The sequence below is a fragment of the Mustelus asterias genome, unplaced genomic scaffold, assembly GCF_964213995.1.
Source record: "Mustelus asterias unplaced genomic scaffold, sMusAst1.hap1.1 HAP1_SCAFFOLD_280, whole genome shotgun sequence".
Lineage (NCBI taxonomy): Eukaryota > Metazoa > Chordata > Chondrichthyes > Carcharhiniformes > Triakidae > Mustelus > Mustelus asterias.
The window spans coordinates 1-23,430 of NW_027590245.1; the positions used below are offsets into that span (position 1 = coordinate 1).

General features: G+C 51.7%; 1 protein-coding gene across 2 annotated transcripts in view; it reads right to left on the bottom strand.

Annotated features, from left to right (window-relative positions):
- LOC144486056 (von Willebrand factor A domain-containing protein 5A-like) overlaps positions 1-23,430 on the bottom strand; it is a 235,819-nt gene continuing 212,389 nt past the window's right edge. For both annotated transcript variants that reach the window (XM_078204158.1, XM_078204159.1), the window contains one exon: positions 1-513. In XM_078204158.1, coding sequence (XP_078060284.1) covers positions 434-513 — 80 coding nt within the window. In that variant the 3' untranslated portion in view covers positions 1-433. The remainder of the gene's footprint in view (positions 514-23,430) is intronic.

The following is a 23,430-nucleotide window of genomic DNA, read 5'->3' on the forward strand; positions in this document are numbered from 1 at the left end:
GGTTTCTATGGGTGAGCTTTCCTCCTCAGCTCACCTCTTCCGCTGCCTCCGATCCCCGCAAAAGGGGCAGCCTCCAGAGGGGAAATTCCACCCGGGTGTCCGTGCCGACGGCTGCCAACTTCCAATATGTGTAATCAACTCGCTTTCGGATAAACTTGATTTCTCGATTTAACCCGTTGGCCACCAACACGTCTGACTGGACATCCCAGCGGCCATGCTTTACAATTCCTCAAGCTGCCAAGCGGAGCAAACAGTCCCAGGAATAAACTCAACCGCTGCAAAACTTTGTGTGATTCATTAAACGCGGTGCGAAAGAGAGGAAGGCAAGTGGCCCAGGAGCCCACAGGGATGAAGCAATGGCAGGCACCTTACAGGAAATCGCAACCATTATAACAGCCATTTAGCACTGTCCCTGCATCGTCACAGAGTTTCTTCATAATCCGAACACCTGCGGATCAACAGAGGCTTTGACCAGGGCATTCCCAGCTTTCACGCATTCTCCGAGGTCCGAGGCTGGAGAGGGAGACAGGAAATTAAATAACTTTAATACAGGCAAGGAAGACAGCAGTCCGGGTACAGATATCTCCCTGAGAGAGAGAGAGGGGACTGAGAGACACCAGTCAGTGTCAGATATCTCCCTGAGAGAGAGAGAGGGGACTGAGAGACACCAGTCAGTGTACAGATATCTCCCTGAGAGAGAGAGGGACTGAGAGACACCAGTCAGTGTACAGATATCTCCCTGAGAGAGAGAGAGGGGACTGAGAGACACCAGTCAGTGTACAGATATCTCCCTGAGAGAGAGAGAGGGGACTGAGAGACACCAGTCAGTGTACAGATATCTCCCTGAGAGAGAGAGGGGATTGAGAGACACCAGTCAGTGTACAGATATCTCCCTGAGAGAGAGGGGACTGAGAGACACCAGTCAGTGTACAGATATCTCCCTGAGAGAGAGAGAGAGAGGGGACTGAGAGAACCAGTCAGTGTACAGATATCTCCCTGAGAGAGAGAGGACTGAGAGACACCAGTCAGTGTACAGATATCTCCCTGAGAGAGAGAGGGGATTGAGAGACACCAGTCAGTGTACAGATATCTCCCTGAGAGAGAGGGGACTGAGAGACACCAGTCAGTGTACAGATATCTCCCTGAGAGAGAGAGGGGATTGAGAGACACCAGTCAGTGTACAGATATCTCCCTGAGAGAGAGGGGACTGAGAGACACCAGTCAGTGTACAGATATCTCCCTGAGAGAGAGAGAGGGGACTGAGAGACACCAGTCAGTGTACAGATATCTCCCTGAGAGAGAGGGGGGACTGAGAGACACCAGTCAGTGTACAGATATCTCCCTGAGAGAGAGAGAGGGGACTGAGCGACACCAGTCAGTGTACAGATATCTCCCTGAGAGAGGGGACTGAGAGACACCAGTCAGTGTACAGATATCTCCCTGAGAGAGAGAGGACTGAGAGACACCAGTCAGTGTACAGATATCTCCCTGAGAGAGAGGGGACTGAGAGACACCAGTCAGTGTACAGATGTCTCCCTGAGAGAGAGAGGACTGAGAGACACCAGTCAGTGTACAGATATCTCCCTGAGAGAGAGAGGGGACTGAGAGACACCCGACAGTGTACAGATATCTCCCTCAGAGAGAGAGAGGGGACTGAGAGACACCAGTCAGTGTACAGGTATCTCCCTGAGAGAGAGGGGACTGAGAGACACCAGTCAGTGTACAGATATCTCCCTGAGAGAGTGGGGATTGAGAGACACCAGTCAGTGTACAGATATCTCCCTGAGAGAGAGGGGGCTGAGAGACACCAGTCAGTGTACAGATATCTCCCTGAGAGAGAGACAGGGGACTGAGAGACACCAGTCAGTGTCCAGATATCTCCCTGAGAGAGAGGACTGAGAGACACCAGTCAGTGTACAGATATCTCCCTGAGAGAGAGAGAGAGAGAGAGGACTGAGAGACACCAGTCAGTGTACAGATATCTCCCTGAGAGAGAGAGAGAGAGGACTGAGAGACACCAGTCAGTGTACAGATATCTCCCTGAGAGAGAGAGAGGACTGAGAGACACCAGTCAGTGTACAGATATCTCCCTGAGAGAGAGAGAGAGGACTGAGAGACACCAGTCAGTGTACAGATATCTCCCTGAGAGAGAGAGGGGACTGAGAGACAGCAGTCAGTGTACAGATATCTCCCTGAGAGAGAGGGGGGACTGAGAGACAGCAGTCAGTGTACAGATATCTCCCTGAGAGACAGAGGGGACTGAGAGACACCAGTCAGTGTACAGATATCTCCCTGAGAGAGAGAGGGGACTGAGAGACACCAGTCAGCGTACAGATATCTCCCTGAGAGAGAGAGAGAGGGGACTGAGAGACACCAGTCAGTGCACAGATATCTCCCTGAGAGAGAGAGGACTGAGAGACACCAGTCAGTGTACAGATATCTCCCTGAGAGAGAGGGGGGACTGAGAGACAGCAGTCAGTGTACAGGAATCTCACTGAGAGAGAGGGGGGACTGAGAGACACCACTCAGTGTACAGATATCTCCCTGAGAGACAGAGGGGACTGAGAGACACCAGTCAGTGTACAGATATGTCCCTGAGAGAGAGAGAGGGGACTGAGAGACACCAGTCAGTGTACAGATATCTCCCTGAGAGAGAGGGGACTGAGAGACACCAGTCAGTGTACAGATATCTCCCTGAGAGAGAGAGAGAGAGAGAGGGGACTGAGAGAACCAGTCAGTGTACAGATATCTCCCTGAGAGAGAGAGGACTGAGAGACACCAGTCAGTGTACAGATATCTCCCTGAGAGAGAGAGGGGATTGAGAGACACCAGTCAGTGTACAGATATCTCCCTGAGAGAGAGGGGACTGAGAGACACCAGTCAGTGTACAGATATCTCCCTGAGAGAGAGAGGGGATTGAGAGACACCAGTCAGTGTACAGATATCTCCCTGAGAGAGAGGGGACTGAGAGACACCAGTCAGTGTACAGATATCTCCCTGAGAGAGAGAGAGGGGACTGAGAGACACCAGTCAGTGTACAGATATCTCCCTGAGAGAGAGGGGGGACTGAGAGACACCAGTCAGTGTACAGATATCTCCCTGAGAGAGAGAGAGGGGACTGAGCGACACCAGTCAGTGTACAGATATCTCCCTGAGAGAGGGGACTGAGAGACACCAGTCAGTGTACAGATATCTCCCTGAGAGAGAGGGGGGACTGAGAGACACCAGTCAGTGTACAGATATCTCCCTGAGAGAGAGAGGACTGAGAGACACCAGTCAGTGTACAGATATCTCCCTGAGAGAGAGGGGACTGAGAGACACCAGTCAGTGTACAGATATCTCCCTGAGAGAGAGAGAGAGAGAGAGAGGGGACTGAGAGAACCAGTCAGTGTACAGATATCTCCCTGAGAGAGAGAGGACTGAGAGACACCAGTCAGTGTACAGATATCTCCCTGAGAGAGAGAGGGGACTGAGAGACACCCGTCAGTGTACAGATATCTCCCTCAGAGAGAGAGAGGGGACTGAGAGACACCAGTCAGTGTACAGATATCTCCCGGAGAGAGAGGGGACTGAGAGACACCAGTCAGTGTACAGATATCTCCCTGAGAGAGAGGGGGTACTGAGAGACAGCAGTCAGTGTACAGGAATCTCGCTGAGAGAGAGGGGGGACTGAGAGATAGCAGTCAGTGTACAGATATCTCCCTGAGAGACAGAGGGGACTGAGAGACACCAGTCAGTGTACAGATATCTCCCTGAGAGAGAGAGGGGACTGAGAGACACCAGTCAGCGTACAGATATCTCCCTGAGAGAGAGAGAGGGGACTGAGAGACACCAGTCAGTGCACAGATATCTCCCTGAGAGAGAGAGGACTGAGAGACACTAGTCAGTGTACAGGTATCTCCCTGAGAGAGAGGGGGGACTGAGAGACAGCAGTCAGTGTACAGATATCTCCCTGAGAGAGAGGGGGGACTGAGAGACAGCAGTCAGTGTACAGGAATCTCACTGAGAGAGAGGGGGGACTGAGAGACACCACTCAGTGTACAGATATCTCCCTGAGAGACAGAGGGGACTGAGAGACACCAGTCAGTGTACAGATATGTCCCTGAGAGAGAGAGAGGGGACTGAGAGACACCAGTCAGTGTACAGATATCTCCCTGAGAGAGAGAGGACTGAGAGACACCAGTCAGTGTACAGATATCTCCCTGAGAGAGAGAGGGGACTGAGAGACACCAGTCAGTGTACAGATATCTCCCTGAGAGAGAGAGGACTGAGAGACACCAGTCAGTGTACAGATATCTCCCTGAGAGAGAGAGGGGATTGAGAGACACCAGTCAGTGTACAGATATCTCCCTGAGAGAGAGGGGACTGAGAGACACCAGTCAGTGTACAGATATCTCCCTGAGAGAGAGAGGGGATTGAGAGACACCAGTCAGTGTACAGATATCTCCCTGAGAGAGAGGGGACTGAGAGACACCAGTCAGTGTACAGATATCTCCCTGAGAGAGAGAGAGGGGACTGAGAGACACCAGTCAGTGTACAGATATCTCCCTGAGAGAGAGGGGGGACTGAGAGACACCAGTCAGTGTACAGATATCTCCCTGAGAGAGAGAGAGGGGACTGAGCGACACCAGTCAGTGTACAGATATCTCCCTGAGAGAGGGGACTGAGAGACACCAGTCAGTGTACAGATATCTCCCTGAGAGAGAGGGGGGACTGAGAGACACCAGTCAGTGTACAGATATCTCCCTGAGAGAGAGAGGACTGAGAGACACCAGTCAGTGTACAGATATCTCCCTGAGAGAGAGGGGACTGAGAGACACCAGTCAGTGTACAGATATCTCCCTGAGAGAGAGAGAGGGGACTGAGCGACACCAGTCAGTGTACAGATATCTCCCTGAGAGAGGGGACTGAGAGACACCAGTCAGTGTACAGATATCTCCCTGAGAGAGAGAGGACTGAGAGACACCAGTCAGTGTACAGATATCTCCCTGAGAGAGAGGGGACTGAGAGACACCAGTCAGTGTACAGATGTCTCCCTGAGAGAGAGAGGACTGAGAGACACCAGTCAGTGTACAGATATCTCCCTGAGAGAGAGAGGGGACTGAGAGACACCCGACAGTGTACAGATATCTCCCTCAGAGAGAGAGAGGGGACTGAGAGACACCAGTCAGTGTACAGGTATCTCCCTGAGAGAGAGGGGACTGAGAGACACCAGTCAGTGTACAGATATCTCCCTGAGAGAGTGGGGATTGAGAGACACCAGTCAGTGTACAGATATCTCCCTGAGAGAGAGGGGGCTGAGAGACACCAGTCAGTGTACAGATATCTCCCTGAGAGAGAGACAGGGGACTGAGAGACACCAGTCAGTGTCCAGATATCTCCCTGAGAGAGAGGACTGAGAGACACCAGTCAGTGTACAGATATCTCCCTGAGAGAGAGAGAGAGAGGACTGAGAGACACCAGTCAGTGTACAGATATCTCCCTGAGAGAGAGAGAGAGAGGACTGAGAGACACCAGTCAGTGTACAGATATCTCCCTGAGAGAGGGGACTGAGAGACACCAGTCAGTGTACAGATATCTCCCTGAGAGAGAGGGGGGACTGAGAGACACCAGTCAGTGTACAGATATCTCCCTGAGAGAGAGAGGACTGAGAGACACCAGTCAGTGTACAGATATCTCCCTGAGAGAGAGGGGACTGAGAGACACCAGTCAGTGTACAGATATCTCCCTGAGAGAGAGAGAGAGAGAGAGAGGGGACTGAGAGAACCAGTCAGTGGACAGATATCTCCCTGAGAGAGAGAGGACTGAGAGACACCAGTCAGTGTACAGATATCTCCCTGAGAGAGAGAGGGGACTGAGAGACACCCGTCAGTGTACAGATATCTCCCTCAGAGAGAGAGAGGGGACTGAGAGACACCAGTCAGTGTACAGATATCTCCCGGAGAGAGAGGGGACTGAGAGACACCAGTCAGTGTACAGATATCTCCCTGAGAGAGAGGGGGTACTGAGAGACAGCAGTCAGTGTACAGGAATCTCGCTGAGAGAGAGGGGGGACTGAGAGATAGCAGTCAGTGTACAGATATCTCCCTGAGAGACAGAGGGGACTGAGAGACACCAGTCAGTGTACAGATATCTCCCTGAGAGAGAGAGGGGACTGAGAGACACCAGTCAGCGTACAGATATCTCCCTGAGAGAGAGAGAGGGGACTGAGAGACACCAGTCAGTGCACAGATATCTCCCTGAGAGAGAGAGGACTGAGAGACACTAGTCAGTGTACAGATATCTCCCTGAGAGAGAGGGGGGACTGAGAGACAGCAGTCAGTGTACAGATATCTCCCTGAGAGAGAGGGGGGACTGAGAGACAGCAGTCAGTGTACAGGAATCTCACTGAGAGAGAGGGGGGACTGAGAGACACCACTCAGTGTACAGATATCTCCCTGAGAGACAGAGGGGACTGAGAGACACCAGTCAGTGTACAGATATGTCCCTGAGAGAGAGAGAGGGGACTGAGAGACACCAGTCAGTGTACAGATATCTCCCTGAGAGAGAGAGGACTGAGAGACACCAGTCAGTGTACAGATATCTCCCTGAGAGAGAGAGGGGACTGAGAGACACCAGTCAGTGTACAGATATCTCCCTGAGAGAGGGGACTGAGAGACACCAGTCAGTGTACAGATATCTCCCTGAGAGAGAGGGGGGACTGAGAGACACCAGTCAGTGTACAGATATCTCCCTGAGAGAGAGAGGACTGAGAGACACCAGTCAGTGTACAGATATCTCCCTGAGAGAGAGGGGACTGAGAGACACCAGTCAGTGTACAGATATCTCCCTGAGAGAGAGAGAGAGAGAGAGAGGGGACTGAGAGAACCAGTCAGTGTACAGATATCTCCCTGAGAGAGAGAGGACTGAGAGACACCAGTCAGTGTACAGATATCTCCCTGAGAGAGAGAGGGGACTGAGAGACACCCGTCAGTGTACAGATATCTCCCTCAGAGAGAGAGAGGGGACTGAGAGACACCAGTCAGTGTACAGATATCTCCCGGAGAGAGAGGGGACTGAGAGACACCAGTCAGTGTACAGATATCTCCCTGAGAGAGAGGGGGGACTGAGAGACAGCAGTCAGTGTACAGATATCTCCCTGAGAGAGAGGGGGGACTGAGAGACAGCAGTCAGTGTACAGGAATCTCACTGAGAGAGAGGGGGGACTGAGAGACACCACTCAGTGTACAGATATCTCCCTGAGAGACAGAGGGGACTGAGAGACACCAGTCAGTGTACAGATATGTCCCTGAGAGAGAGAGAGGGGACTGAGAGACACCAGTCAGTGTACAGATATCTCCCTGAGAGAGAGGGGACTGAGAGACACCAGTCAGTGTACAGATATCTCCCTGAGAGAGAGAGAGAGAGGGGACTGAGAGAACCAGTCAGTGTACAGATATCTCCCTGAGAGAGAGAGGCCTGAGAGACACCAGTCAGTGTACAGATATCTCCCTGAGAGAGAGAGGGGATTGAGAGACACCAGTCAGTGTACAGATATCTCCCTGAGAGAGAGGGGACTGAGAGACACCAGTCAGTGTACAGATATCTCCCTGAGAGAGAGAGGGGATTGAGAGACACCAGTCAGTGTACAGATATCTCCCTGAGAGAGAGGGGACTGAGAGACACCAGTCAGTGTACAGATATCTCCCTGAGAGAGAGAGAGGGGACTGAGAGACACCAGTCAGTGTACAGATATCTCCCTGAGAGAGAGGGGGGACTGAGAGACACCAGTCAGTGTACAGATATCTCCCTGAGAGAGAGAGAGGGGACTGAGCGACACCAGTCAGTGTACAGATATCTCCCTGAGAGAGGGGACTGAGAGACACCAGTCAGTGTACAGATATCTCCCTGAGAGAGAGGGGGGACTGAGAGACACCAGTCAGTGTACAGATATCTCCCTGAGAGAGAGAGGACTGAGAGACACCAGTCAGTGTACAGATATCTCCCTGAGAGAGAGGGGACTGAGAGACACCAGTCAGTGTACAGATATCTCCCTGAGAGAGAGAGAGAGAGAGAGAGGGGACTGAGAGAACCAGTCAGTGGACAGATATCTCCCTGAGAGAGAGAGGACTGAGAGACACCAGTCAGTGTACAGATATCTCCCTGAGAGAGAGAGGGGACTGAGAGACACCCGTCAGTGTACAGATATCTCCCTCAGAGAGAGAGAGGGGACTGAGAGACACCAGTCAGTGTACAGATATCTCCCGGAGAGAGAGGGGACTGAGAGACACCAGTCAGTGTACAGATATCTCCCTGAGAGAGAGGGGGTACTGAGAGACAGCAGTCAGTGTACAGGAATCTCGCTGAGAGAGAGGGGGGACTGAGAGATAGCAGTCAGTGTACAGATATCTCCCTGAGAGACAGAGGGGACTGAGAGACACCAGTCAGTGTACAGATATCTCCCTGAGAGAGAGAGGGGACTGAGAGACACCAGTCAGCGTACAGATATCTCCCTGAGAGAGAGAGAGGGGACTGAGAGACACCAGTCAGTGCACAGATATCTCCCTGAGAGAGAGAGGACTGAGAGACACTAGTCAGTGTACAGATATCTCCCTGAGAGAGAGGGGGGACTGAGAGACAGCAGTCAGTGTACAGATATCTCCCTGAGAGAGAGGGGGGACTGAGAGACAGCAGTCAGTGTACAGGAATCTCACTGAGAGAGAGGGGGGACTGAGAGACACCACTCAGTGTACAGATATCTCCCTGAGAGACAGAGGGGACTGAGAGACACCAGTCAGTGTACAGATATGTCCCTGAGAGAGAGAGAGGGGACTGAGAGACACCAGTCAGTGTACAGATATCTCCCTGAGAGAGAGAGGACTGAGAGACACCAGTCAGTGTACAGATATCTCCCTGAGAGAGAGAGGGGACTGAGAGACACCAGTCAGTGTACAGATATCTCCCTGAGAGAGAGAGGACTGAGAGACACCAGTCAGTGTACAGATATCTCCCTGAGAGAGAGAGGGGATTGAGAGACACCAGTCAGTGTACAGATATCTCCCTGAGAGAGAGGGGACTGAGAGACACCAGTCAGTGTACAGATATCTCCCTGAGAGAGAGAGGGGATTGAGAGACACCAGTCAGTGTACAGATATCTCCCTGAGAGAGAGGGGACTGAGAGACACCAGTCAGTGTACAGATATCTCCCTGAGAGAGAGAGAGGGGACTGAGAGACACCAGTCAGTGTACAGATATCTCCCTGAGAGAGAGGGGGGACTGAGAGACACCAGTCAGTGTACAGATATCTCCCTGAGAGAGAGAGAGGGGACTGAGCGACACCAGTCAGTGTACAGATATCTCCCTGAGAGAGCGGACTGAGAGACACCAGTCAGTGTACAGATATCTCCCTGAGAGAGAGGGGGGACTGAGAGACACCAGTCAGCGTACAGATATCTCCCTGAGAGAGAGAGGACTGAGAGACACCAGTCAGTGTACAGATATCTCCCTGAGAGAGAGGGGACTGAGAGACACCAGTCAGTGTACAGATATCTCCCTGAGAGAGAGAGAGAGAGAGAGAGAGAGGGGACTGAGAGAACCAGTCAGTGTACAGATATCTCCCTGAGAGAGAGAGGACTGAGAGACACCAGTCAGTGTCCAGATATCTCCCTGAGAGAGAGAGGGGACTGAGAGACACCCGTCAGTGTACAGATATCTCCCTCAGAGAGAGAGAGGGGACTGAGAGACACCAGTCAGTGTACAGATATCTCCCTGAGAGAGAGGGGACTGAGAGACACCAGTCAGTGTACAGATATCTCCCTGAGAGAGAGGGGGTACTGAGAGACAGCAGTCAGTGTACAGGAATCTCGCTGAGAGAGAGGGGGGACTGAGAGATAGCAGTCAGTGTACAGATATCTCCCTGAGAGACAGAGGGGACTGAGAGACACCAGTCAGTGTACAGATATCTCCCTGAGAGAGAGAGGGGACTGAGAGACACCAGTCAGCGTACAGATATCTCCCTGAGAGAGAGAGAGGGGACTGAGAGACACCAGTCAGTGCACAGATATCTCCCTGAGAGAGAGAGGACTGAGAGACACCAGTCAGTGTACAGATATCTCCCTGAGAGAGAGGGGGGACTGAGAGACAGCAGTCAGTGTACAGGAATCTCACTGAGAGAGAGGGGGGACTGAGAGACACCAGTCAGTGGACAGATATCTCCCTGAGAGACAGAGGGGACTGAGAGACACCAGTCAGTGTACAGATATCTCCCTGAGAGAGAGAGAGAGAGAGAGGACTGAGAGACACCAGTCAGTGTACAGATATCTCCCTGAGAGAGAGAGAGAGAGGACTGAGAGACACCCGTCAGTGTACAGATATCTCCCTGAGAGAGAGAGAGGACTGAGAGACACCAGTCAGTGTACAGATATCTCCCTGAGAGAGAGAGAGAGGACTGAGAGACACCAGTCAGTGTACAGATATCTCCCTGAGAGAGAGAGGGGACTGAGAGACAGCAGTCAGTGTACAGATATCTCCCTGAGAGAGAGGGGGGACTGAGAGACAGCAGTCAGTGTACAGATATCTCCCTGAGAGACAGAGGGGACTGAGAGACACCAGTCAGTGTACAGATATCTCCCTGAGAGAGAGAGGGGACTGAGAGACACCAGTCAGCGTACAGATATCTCCCTGAGAGAGAGAGAGAGGGGACTGAGAGACACCAGTCAGTGCACAGATATCTCCCTGAGAGAGAGAGGACTGAGAGACACCAGTCAGTGTACAGATATCTCCCTGAGAGAGAGGGGGGACTGAGAGACAGCAGTCAGTGTACAGATATCTCCCTGAGAGAGAGGGGGGACTGAGAGACAGCAGTCAGTGTACAGGAATCTCACTGAGAGAGAGGGGGGACTGAGAGACACCACTCAGTGTACAGATATCTCCCTGAGAGACAGAGGGGACTGAGAGACACCAGTCAGTGTACAGATATCTCCCTGAGAGAGAGAGAGGGGACTGAGAGACACCAGTCAGTGTACAGATATCTCCCTGAGAGAGAGGGGACTGAGAGACACCAGTCAGTGTACAGATATCTCCCTGAGAGAGAGAGAGGGGACTGAGAGAACCAGTCAGTGTACAGATATCTCCCTGAGAGAGAGAGGACTGAGAGACACCAGTCAGTGTACAGATATCTCCCTGAGAGAGAGAGGGGATTGAGAGACACCAGTCAGTGTACAGATATCTCCCTGAGAGAGAGGGGACTGAGAGACACCAGTCAGTGTACAGATATCTCCCTGAGAGAGAGAGGGGATTGAGAGACACCAGTCAGTGTACAGATATCTCCCTGAGAGAGAGGGGACTGAGAGACACCAGTCAGTGTACAGATATCTCCCTGAGAGAGAGAGAGGGGACTGAGAGACACCAGTCAGTGTACAGATATCTCCCTGAGAGAGAGGGGGGACTGAGAGACACCAGTCAGTGTACAGATATCTCCCTGAGAGAGAGAGAGGGGACTGAGCGACACCAGTCAGTGTACAGATATCTCCCTGAGAGAGGGGACTGAGAGACACCAGTCAGTGTACAGATATCTCCCTGAGAGAGAGGGGGGACTGAGAGACACCAGTCAGTGTACAGATATCTCCCTGAGAGAGAGAGGACTGAGAGACACCAGTCAGTGTACAGATATCTCCCTGAGAGAGAGGGGACTGAGAGACACCAGTCAGTGTACAGATATCTCCCTGAGAGAGAGAGAGAGAGAGAGAGAGGGGACTGAGAGAACCAGTCAGTGTACAGATATCTCCCTGAGAGAGAGAGGACTGAGAGACACCAGTCAGTGTACAGATATCTCCCTGAGAGAGAGAGGGGACTGAGAGACACCCGTCAGTGTACAGATATCTCCCTCAGAGAGAGAGAGGGGACTGAGAGACACCAGTCAGTGTACAGATATCTCCCTGAGAGAGAGGGGACTGAGAGACACCAGTCAGTGTACAGATATCTCCCTGAGAGAGAGGGGGTACTGAGAGACAGCAGTCAGTGTACAGGAATCTCACTGAGAGAGAGGGGGGACTGAGAGATAGCAGTCAGTGTACAGATATCTCCCTGAGAGACAGAGGGGACTGAGAGACACCAGTCAGTGTACAGATATCTCCCTGAGAGAGAGAGGGGACTGAGAGACACCAGTCAGCGTACAGATATCTCCCTGAGAGAGAGAGAGGGGACTGAGAGACACCAGTCAGTGCACAGATATCTCCCTGAGAGAGAGAGGACTGAGAGACACCAGTCAGTGTACAGATATCTCCCTGAGAGAGAGGGGGGACTGAGAGACAGCAGTCAGTGTACAGGAATCTCACTGAGAGAGAGGGGGGACTGAGAGACACCAGTCAGTGGACAGATATCTCCCTGAGAGACAGAGGGGACTGAGAGACACCAGTCAGTGTACAGATATCTCCCTGAGAGAGAGAGAGGGGACTGACAGACACCAGTCAGTGCACAGATATCTCCCTGAGAGAGAGAGGAATGAGAGACACCAGTCAGTGTACAGATATCTCCCTGAGAGAGAGGGGGGACTGAGAGACAGCAGTCAGTATACAGGAATCTCACTGAGAGAGAGGGGGGACTGAGAGACACCAGTCAGTGTACAGATATCTCCCTGAGAGACAGAGGGGACTGAGAGACACCAGTCAGTGTACAGATATCTCCCTGAGAGAGCGGGGGGACTGAGAGACAGCAGTCAGTGTACAGATATCTCACTGAGAGAGAGAGGGGACTGAGAGACACCAGTCAGTGCACAGATATCTCCCTGAGAGAGAGAGGACTGAGAGACACCAGTCAGTGTACAGATATCTCCCTGAGAGAGAGAGGGGACTGAGAGACACCAGTCAGTGTACAGATATCTCCCTGAGAGAGAGAGAGAGGACTGAGAGACACCAGTTAGTGTACAGATATCTCCCTGAGAGAGAGAGAGAGAGAGAGGACTGAGAGACACCAGTCAGTGTACAGATATCTCCCTGAGAGAGAGAGAGGACTGAGAGACACCAGTCAGTGTACAGATATCTCCCTGAGAGAGAGAGGACAGAGAGACACCAGTCAGTGTACAGATATCTCCCTGAGAGAGAGAGAGAGGACTGAGAGACAGCAGTCAGTGTACAGATATCTCCCTGAGAGACAGAGGGGACTGAGAGACACCAGTCAGTGTACAGATGGCTCCCTGAGAGAGAGAGGGGACTGAGAGACACCAGTCAGCGTACAGATATCTCCCTGAGAGAGAGAGAGGGGACTGAGAGACACCTCTCAGTGCACAGATATCTCCCTGAGAGAGAGAGGACTGAGAGACACCAGTCAGTGTACAGATATCTCCCTGAGAGAGAGGGGGGACTGAGAGACAGCAGTCAGTGTACAGGAATCTCACTGAGAGAGAGGGGGGACTGAGAGACACCAGTCAGTGTACAGATATCTCCCTGAGAGACAGAGGGGACTGAGAGACACCAGTCAGTGTACAGATATCTCCCTGAGAGAGAGAGAGGGGACTGAGAGACACCAGTCAGTGCACAGATATCTCCCTGAGAGAGAGAGGACTGAGAGACACCAGTCAGTGTACAGATATCTCCCTGAGAGAGAGGGGGGACTGAGAGACAGCAGTCAGTGTACAGGAATCTCACTGAGAGAGAGGGGGGACTGAGAGACACCAGTCAGTGTACAGATATCTCCCTGAGAGACAGAGGGGACTGAGAGACACCAGTCAGTGTACAGATATCTCCCTGAGAGAGAGGGGGGACTGAGAGACAGCAGTCAGTGTACAGATATCTCACTGAGAGAGAGAGGGGACTGAGAGACACCAGTCAGTGCACAGATATCTCCCTGAGAGAGAGAGGACTGAGAGACACCAGTCAGTGTACAGATATCTCCCTGAGAGAGAGAGGGGACTGAGAGACACCAGTCAGTGCACAGATATCTCCCTGAGAGAGAGAGGACTGAGAGACACCAGTCAGTGCACAGATATCTCCCTGAGAGAGAGAGGACTGAGAGACACCAGTCAGTGTACAGATATCTCCCTGAGAGAGAGGGGAGACTGAGAGACAGCAGTCAGTGTACAGATAACTCCCTGAGAGAGAGGGGGGACTGAGAGACAGCAGTCAGTGTACAGATATCTCACTGAGAGAGAGAGGGACTGAGAGACGCCAGTCAGTGTACAGATAGAACATAGAACATTACAGCGCAGAACAGGCCCTTCGGCCCACGATGTTGCACCGACCAGTTAAAAAAAAAAACTGTGACCCTCCAACCTAAACCAATTTCTTTTCGTCCATGAACCTATCTACGGATCTCTTAAACGCCCCCAAACTAGGCGCATTTACTACTGATGCTGGCAGGGCATTCCAATCCCTCACCACCCTCTGGGTAAAGAACCTACCCCTGACATCGGTTCTATAACTACCCCCCCTCAATTTAAAGCCATGCCCCCTCGTGCTGGATTTCTCCATCAGAGGAAAAAGGCTATCACTATCCACCCTATCTAAACCTCTAATCATCTTATATGTTTCAATAAGATCCCCTCTTAGCCGCCGCCTTTCCAGCGAAAACAATCCCAAATCCCTCAGCCTCTCCTCATAGGATCTCCCCTCCATACCAGGCAACATCCTGGTAAACCTCCTCTGCACCCTCTCCAAAGCCTCCACATCCTTCCTGTAATGTGGGGACCAGAACTGCACACAGTACTCCAAGTGCGGCCGCACCAGAGTTGTGTACAGTTGCAACATAACGCTACGACTCCTAAATTCAATCCCCCTACCAATAAACGCCAAGACACCATATGCCTTCTTAACAACCTTATCTACTTGATTCCCAACTTTCAGGGATCTATGCACACATACACCTAGATCCCTCTGCTCCTCCACACTATTCAAAGTCCTCCCGTTAGCCCTATACTCAACACATCTGTTATTCCTACCAAAGTGAATTACCTCACACTTCTCCGCATTAAACTCCATCCGCCACCTCTCGGCCCAACTTTGCAACCTGTCTAAGTCTTCCTGCAAACTACGACACCCTTCCTCACTGTCTACCACACCACCGACTTTGGTGTCATCAGCAAATTTGCTGATATCTCCCTGAGAGACAGAGGGGACTGAGAGACACCAGTCAGTGTACAGATATCTCCCTGAGAGAGAGGGGGGACTGAGAGACAGCAGTCAGTGTACAGATATCTCACTGAGAGAGAGAGGGGACTGAGAGACACCAGTCAGTGTACAGATATCTCCCTGAGAGAGAGAGGGGACTGAGAGACACCAGTCAGTGTACAGATATCTCCCTGAGAGAGAGAGGACTGAGAGACACCAGTCAGTGTACAGATATCTCCCTGAGAGAGAGAGAGAGGACTGAGAGACAGCAGTCAGTGTACAGGAATCTCACTGAGAGAGAGGGGGGACTGAGAGATAGCAGTCAGTGTACAGATATCTCCCTGAGAGACAGAGGGGACTGAGAGACACCAGTCAGTGTACAGATATCTCCCTGAGAGAGAGGGGGGACTGAGAGACAGCAGTCAGTGTACAGATATCTCACTGAGAGAGAGAGGGGACTGAGAGACACCAGTCAGTGCACAGATATCTCCCTGAGAGAGAGAGGACTGAGAGACACCAGTCAGTGTACAGATATCTCCCTGAGAGAGAGAGGGGACTGAGAGACACCAGTCAGTGCACAGATATCTCCCTGAGAGAGAGAGGACTGAGAGACACCAGTCAGTGCACAGATATCTCCCTGAGAAAGAGAGGACTGAGAGACACCAGTCAGTGTACAGATATCTCCCTGAGAGAGAGGGGAGACTGAGAGACAGCAGTCAGTGTACAGATAACTCCCTGAGAGAGAGGGGGGACTGAGAGACAGCAGTCAGTGTACAGATATCTCACTGAGAGAGAGAGGGACTGAGAGACGCCAGTCAGTGTACAGATATCTCCCTGAGAGACAGAGGGGACTGAGAGACACCAGTCAGTGTACAGATATCTCCCTGAGAGAGAGGGGGGACTGAGAGACAGCAGTCAGTGTACAGATATCTCACTGAGAGAGAGAGGGGACTGAGAGACACCAGTCAGTGTACAGATATCTCCCTGAGAGAGAGAGGGGACTGAGAGACACCAGTCAGCGTACAGATATCTCCCTGAGAGAGAGAGAGGGGACTGAGAGACACCAGTCAGTGCACAGATATCTCCCTGAGAGAGAGAGGACTGAGAGACACCAGTCAGTGTACAGATATCTCCCTGAGAGAGAGGGGGGACTGAGAGACAGCAGTCAGTGTACAGGAATCTCACTGAGAGAGAGGGGGGACTGAGAGACACCAGTCAGTGTACAGATATCTCCCTGAGAGACAGAGGGGACTGAGAGACACCAGTCAGTGTACAGATATCTCCCTGAGAGAGAGAGAGGACTGAGAGACACCAGTCAGTGCACAGATATCTCCCTGAGAGAGAGAGGACTGAGAGACACCAGTCAGTGTACAGATATCTCCCTGAGAGAGAGGGGGGACTGAGAGACAGCAGTCAGTATACAGGAATCTCACTGAGAGAGAGGGGGGACTGAGAGACACCAGTCAGTGTACAGATATCTCCCTGAGAGACAGAGGGGACTGAGAGACACCAGTCAGTGTACAGATATCTCCCAGAGAGAGCGGGGGGCCTGAGAGACAGCAGTCAGTGTACAGATATCTCACTGAGAGAGAGAGGGGACTGAGAGACACCAGTCAGTGCACAGATATCTCCCTGAGAGAGAGAGGACTGAGAGACACCAGTCAGTGTACAGATATCTCCCTGAGAGAGAGAGGGGACTGAGAGACACCAGTCAGTGTACAGATATCTCCCTGAGAGAGAGAGAGAGGACTGAGAGACACCAGTTAGTGTACAGATATCTCCCTGAGAGAGAGAGAGAGAGAGAGGACTGAGAGACACCAGTCAGTGTACAGATATCTTCCTGAGAGAGAGAGAGGACTGAGAGACACCAGTCAGTGTACAGATATCTCCCTGAGAGAGAGAGGACTGAGAGACACCAGTCAGTGTACAGATATCTCCCTGAGAGAGAGAGAGAGGACTGAGAGACAGCAGTCAGTGTACAGATATCTCCCTGAGAGAGAGGGGGGACTGAGAGATAGCAGTCAGTGTACAGATATCTCCCTGAGAGACAGAGGGGACTGAGAGACACCAGTCAGTGTACAGATATCTCCCTGAGAGAGAGAGGACTGAGAGACACCAGTCAGTGTACAGATATCTCCCTGAGAGAGAGGGGGGACTGAGAGACAGCAGTCAGTGTACAGATATCTCCCTGAGAGAGAGGGGGGACTGAGAGACAGCAGTCAGTGTACAGGAATCTCACTGAGAGAGAGGGGGGACTGAGAGACACCAGTCAGTGTACAGATATCTCCCTGAGAGACAGAGGGGACTGAGAGACACCAGTCAGTGTACAGATATCTCCCTGAGAGAGAGGGGGGACTGAGAACAGCAGTCAGTGTACAGATATCTCACTGAGAGAGAGAGGGGACTGAGAGACACCAGTCAGTGCACAGATATCTCCCTGAGAGAGAGACGACTGAGAGACACCAGTCAGTGTACAGATATCTCACTGAGAGAGAGAGGACTGAGAGACACCAGTCAGTGTACAGATATCTCCCTGGGAGAGAGAGGGGACTGAGAGACAGCAGTCAGTGTACAGATATCTCCCTGAGAGAGAGAGGACTGAGAGACACCAGTCAGTGCACAGATATCTCCCTGAGAGAGAGGGGGGACTGAGAGACACCAGTCAGTGTACAGATATCTCACTGAGAGAGAGGGGGGACTGAGAGACACCAGTCAGTGCACAGATATCTCCCTGAGAGAGAGGGGGGACTGAGAGACACCAGTCAGTGTGCAGATATCTCACTGAGAGAGAGAGGACTGAGAGACACCAGTCAGTGTACAGATATCTCCCTGGGAGAGAGAGGGGACTGAGAGACACCAGTCAGTGTACAGATATCTCCCTGGGAGAGAGAGGGGACTGAGAGACAGCAGTCAGTGTACAGACATCTCCCTGAGAGAGGGGGGGGCCTGAGAGACAGCAGTCAGTGTACAGATATCTCACTGAGAGAGAGAGGGGACTGAGAGACACAAGTCAGTGTACAGATATCTCCCAGAGAGACAGAGGGGACTGAGAAACACCAGTCAGTGTACAGATATCTCCCTGAGAGAGAGGGGGGACTGAGAGACAGCAGTCAGTGTACAGATATCTCACTGAGAGAGAGAGGGGACTGAGAGACACCAGTCAGTGTACAGATATCTCCCTGAGAGAGAGAGGACTGAGAGACACCAGTCAGTGTACAGATATCTCACTGAGAGAGAGAGAGGGGACTGAGAGACACCAGTCAGTGTACAGATATCTCCCTGAGAGAGAGAGGGGACTGAGAGACACCAGTCAGTGTACAGATATCTCCCTGAGAGAGAGAGGGGACTGAGAGACACCAGTCAGTGTACAGATATCAACCTGAGAGAGAGAGAGAGGACTGAGAGAAACCAGTCAGTGTACAGATATCTCCCTGAGAGAGAGAGGAGACTGAGAGACAGCAGTCAGTTTACAGATATCTCCCTGAGAGAGAGAGGACTGAGAGACACCAGTCAGTGTACAGATATCTCCCTGAGAGAGAGAGGGGACTGAGAGACAGCAGTCAGTGTACAGATATCTCCCTGAGAAAGAGAGAGGACTGAGAGACACCAGTCAGTGTACAGATATCTCCCTGAAAGAGAGAGAGAGGGGAATGAGAGACAGCAGTCAGTGTACAGATATCTCCTTGAGAGAGGGGACTGAGAGACAGCAGTCAGTGAACAGATATCTCCCTGAGAGAGAGGGAACTGAGAAACAGCAGTCAGTGTACAGATATCTCCCTGAGAGAGAGGGGGCTGAGAGACACGAGTCAGTGTCCAGATATCTCCCTGAGAGAGACAGAGGGGATTGAGAGACACCAGTCAGTGTGCAGATATCTCCCTGAGAGAGAGAGAGGGGGGATTGAGAGACACCAGTCAGTGTACAGATATCTCCCTGAGAGAGACAGAGGGGATTGAGAGACACCAGTCAGTGTACAGATATCTCCCTGAGAGAGAGAGAGAGGGGATTGAGAGACACCAGTCAGTGTACAGATATCTCCCTGAGAGAGAGAGAGGGAACTGAGAGACACCAGTCAGTGTACAGATATCTCCCTGAGAGAGAGAGAGGGGACTGAGAGACACCAGTCAGTGTACAGATATCTCCCTGAGAGACAGAGGGGACTGAGAAACACCAGTCAGTGTACAGATATCTCCCTGAGAGAGAGGGGGTACTGAGAGACAGCAGTCAGTGTACAGATATCTCCCTGAGAGAGAGGGGGGACTGAGAGACAGCAGTCAGTGTACAGGAATCTCACTGAGAGAGAGGGGGGACTGAGAGACACCAGTCAGTGTACAGATATCTCCCTGAGAGACAGAGGGGACTGAGAGACACCAGTCAGTGTACAGATATCTCCCTGAGAGAGAGGGGGGACTGAGAACAGCAGTCAGTGTACAGATATCTCACTGAGAGAGAGAGGGGACTGAGAGACACCAGTCAGTGCACAGATATTTCCCTGAGAGAGAGAGGACTGAGAGACACCAGTCAGTGTACAGATATCTCACTGAGAGAGAGAGGACTGAGAGACACCAGTCAGTGTACAGATATCTCCCTGAGAGAGAGAGGGGAATGAGAGACAGCAGTCAGTGTACAGATATCTCCCTGAGAGAGAGAGGGGACTGAGAGACAGCAGTCAGTGTACAGGAATCTCACTGAGAGAGAGGGGGGACTGAGAGACACCAGTCAGTGTACAGATATCTCCCTGAGAGACAGAGGGGACTGAGAGACACCAGTCAGTGTACAGATATCTCCCTGAGAGAGAGGGGGGACTGAGAACAGCAGTCAGTGTACAGATATCTCACTGAGAGAGAGAGGGGACTGAGAGACACCAGTCAGTGCACAGATATCTCCCTGAGAGAGAGAGGACTGAGAGACACCAGTCAGTGTACAGATATCTCACTGAGAGAGAGAGGACTGAGAGACACCAGTCAGTGTACAGATATCTCACTGAGAGAGAGGGGACTGAGAGACACCAGTCAGTGTACAGATATCTCCCTGGGAGAGAGAGGGGACTGAGAGACAGCAGTCAGTGTACAGATATCTCCCTGAGAGAGGGGGGGGCCTGAGAGACAGCAGTCAGTGTACAGATATCTCACTGAGAGAGAGAGGGGACTGAGAGACACAAGTCAGTGTACAGATATCTCCCAGAGAGACAGAGGGGACTGAGAAACACCAGTCAGTGTCCAGATATCTCCCTGAGAGAGAGGGGGGACTGAGAGACAGCAGTCAGTGTACAGATATCTCACTGAGAGAGAGAGGGGACTGAGAGACACTAGTCAGTGTACAGATATCTCCCTGAGAGAGAGAGGACTGAGAGACACCAGTCAGTGTACAGATATCTCACTGAGAGAGAGAGAGGGGACTGAGAGACACCAGTCAGTGTACAGATATCTCCCTGAGAGAGAGAGGGGACTGAGAGACACCAGTCAGTGTACAGATATCTCCCTGAGAGAGAGAGGGGACTGACAGACACCAGTCAGTGTACAGATATCAACCTGAGAGAGAGAGAGAGGACTGAGAGAAACCAGTCAGTGTACAGATATCGCCCTGAGAGAGAGAGGAGACTGAGAGACAGCAGTCAGTTTAGAGATATCTCCCTGAGAGAGAGAGGACTGAGAGACACCAGTCAGTGTACAGATATCTCCCTGAGAGAGAGAGGGGACTGAGAGACAGCAGTCAGTGTACAGATATCTCCCTGAGAAAGAGAGAGGACTGAGAGACACCAGTCAGTGTACAGATATCTCCCTGAAAGAGAGAGAGAGGGGAATGAGAGACAGCAGTCAGTGTACAGATATCTCCCTGAGAGAGGGGACTGAGAGACAGCAGTCAGTGAACAGATATCTCCCTGAGAGAGAGGGAACTGAGAAACAGCAGTCAGTGTACAGATATCTCCCTGAGAGAGAGGGGGCTGAGAGACACGAGTCAGTGTCCAGATATCTCCCTGAGAGAGACAGAGGGGATTGAGAGACACCAGTCAGTGTGCAGATATCTCCCTGAGAGAGAGAGAGGGGGGATTGAGAGACACCAGTCAGTGTACAGATATCTCCCTGAGAGAGACAGAGGGGATTGAGAGACACCAGTCAGTGTACAGATATCTCCCTGAGAGAGAGAGAGAGGGGATTGAGAGACACCAGTCAGTGTACAGATATCTCCCTGAGAGAGAGAGGGGACTGAGAGACACCAGTCAGTGTACAGATATCTCCCTGAGAGAGAGAGAGGGAACTGAGAGACACCAGTCAGTGTACAGATATCTCCCTGAGAGAGAGAGAGGGGACTGAGAGACACCAGTCAGTGTACAGATATCTCCCTGAGAGAGAGAGGACTGAGAGACACCAGTCAGTGTACAGATATCTCCCTGAGAGAGAGAGAGGGAACTGAGAGACACCAGTCAGTGTACAGATATCTCCCTGAGAGAGAGAGAGGGTACTGAGAGACAGCAGTCAGTGTACAGATATCTCCCTGAGAGAGAGAGAGAGGACTGAGAGACACCAGTCAGTGTACAGATATCTCCCTGAGAGAGAGAGAGGGGACTGAGAGACACCAGTCAGTGTACAGATATCTCCCTGAGAGACAGAGGGGACTGAGAAACACCAGTCAGTGGACAGATATCTCCCTGAGAGAGAGGGGGGACTGAGAGACAGCAGTCAGTGTACAGATATCTCCCTGAGAGACAGAGGGGACTGAGAGACACCAGTCAGTGTACAGATATCTCCCTGAGAGAGAGGGGGGACTGAGAGACACCAGTCAGTGTACAGATATCTCCCTGAGAGACAGAGGGGACTGAGAGACACCAGTCAGTGTACAGATATCTCCCTGAGAGAGAGGGGGGACTGAGAACAGCAGTCAGTGTACAGATATCTCACTGAGAGAGAGAGGGGACTGAGAGACACCAGTCAGTGCACAGATATCTCCCTGAGAGAGAGAGGACTGAGAGACACCAGTCAGTGTACAGATATCTCACTGATAGAGAGAGGACTGAGAGACACCAGTCAGTGTACAGATATCTCACTGAGAGAGAGAGGACTGAGAGACACCAGTCAGTGTACAGATATCTCCCTGAGAGAGAGAGGGGAATGAGAGACAGCAGTCAGTGTACAGATATCTCCCTGAGAGAGGGGGGGGGCCTGAGAGATAGCAGTCAGTGTACAGATATCTCACTGAGAGAGAGAGGGGACTGAGAGACACCAGTCAGTGCACAGATATCTCCCTGAGAGAGAGAGGGGACTGAGAAACACCAGTCAGTGTACAGATATCTCACTGAGAGAGAGAGGGGACTGAGAGACACCAGTCAGTGTACAGATATCTCCCTGAGAGAGAGAGGGGACTGAGAGACACCAGTCAGTGTACAGATATCTCCCAGAGAGACAGAGGGGACTGAGAAACACCAGTCAGTGTACAGATCTCTCCCTGAGAGAGAGGGGGGACTGAGAGACAGCAGTCAGTGTACAGATATCTCACTGAGAGAGAGAGGGGACTGAGAGACACCAGTCAGTGTACAGATATCTCCCTGAGAGAGAGAGGACTGAGAGACACCAGTCAGTGTACAGATATCTCACTGAGAGAGAGAGAGGGGACTGAGAGACACCAGTCAGTGTACAGATATCTCCCTGAGAGAGAGAGGGGACTGAGAAACACCAGTCAGTGCACAGATATCTCCCTGAGAGAGAGAGGACTGAGAGACGCCAGTCAGTGTACAGATATCTCCCTGAGAGACAGAGGGGACTGAGAGACAGCAGTCAGTGTACAGATATCTCCCTGAGAGAGAGGGGGGACTGAGAGACAGCAGTCAGTGTACAGGAATCTCACTGAGAGAGAGGGGGGACTGAGAGACACCACTCAGTGTACAGATATCTCCCTGAGAGACAGAGGGGACTGAGAGACACCAGTCAGTGTACAGATATGTCCCTGAGAGAGAGAGAGGGGACTGAGAGACACCAGTCAGTGTACAGATATCTCCCTGAGAGAGAGGGGACTGAGAGACACCAGTCAGTGTACAGATATCTCCCTGAGAGAGAGAGAGAGAGGGGACTGAGAGAACCAGTCAGTGTACAGATATCTCCCTGAGAGAGAGAGGACTGAGAGACACCAGTCAGTGTACAGATATCTCCCTGAGAGAGAGAGGGGATTGAGAGACACCAGTCAGTGTACAGATATTTCCCTGAGAGAGAGGGGACTGAGAGACACCAGTCAGTGTACAGATATCTCCCTGAGAGAGAGAGGGGATTGAGAGACACCAGTCAGTGTACAGATATCTCCCTGAGAGAGAGGGGACTGAGAGACACCAGTCAGTGTACAGATATCTCCCTGAGAGAGAGA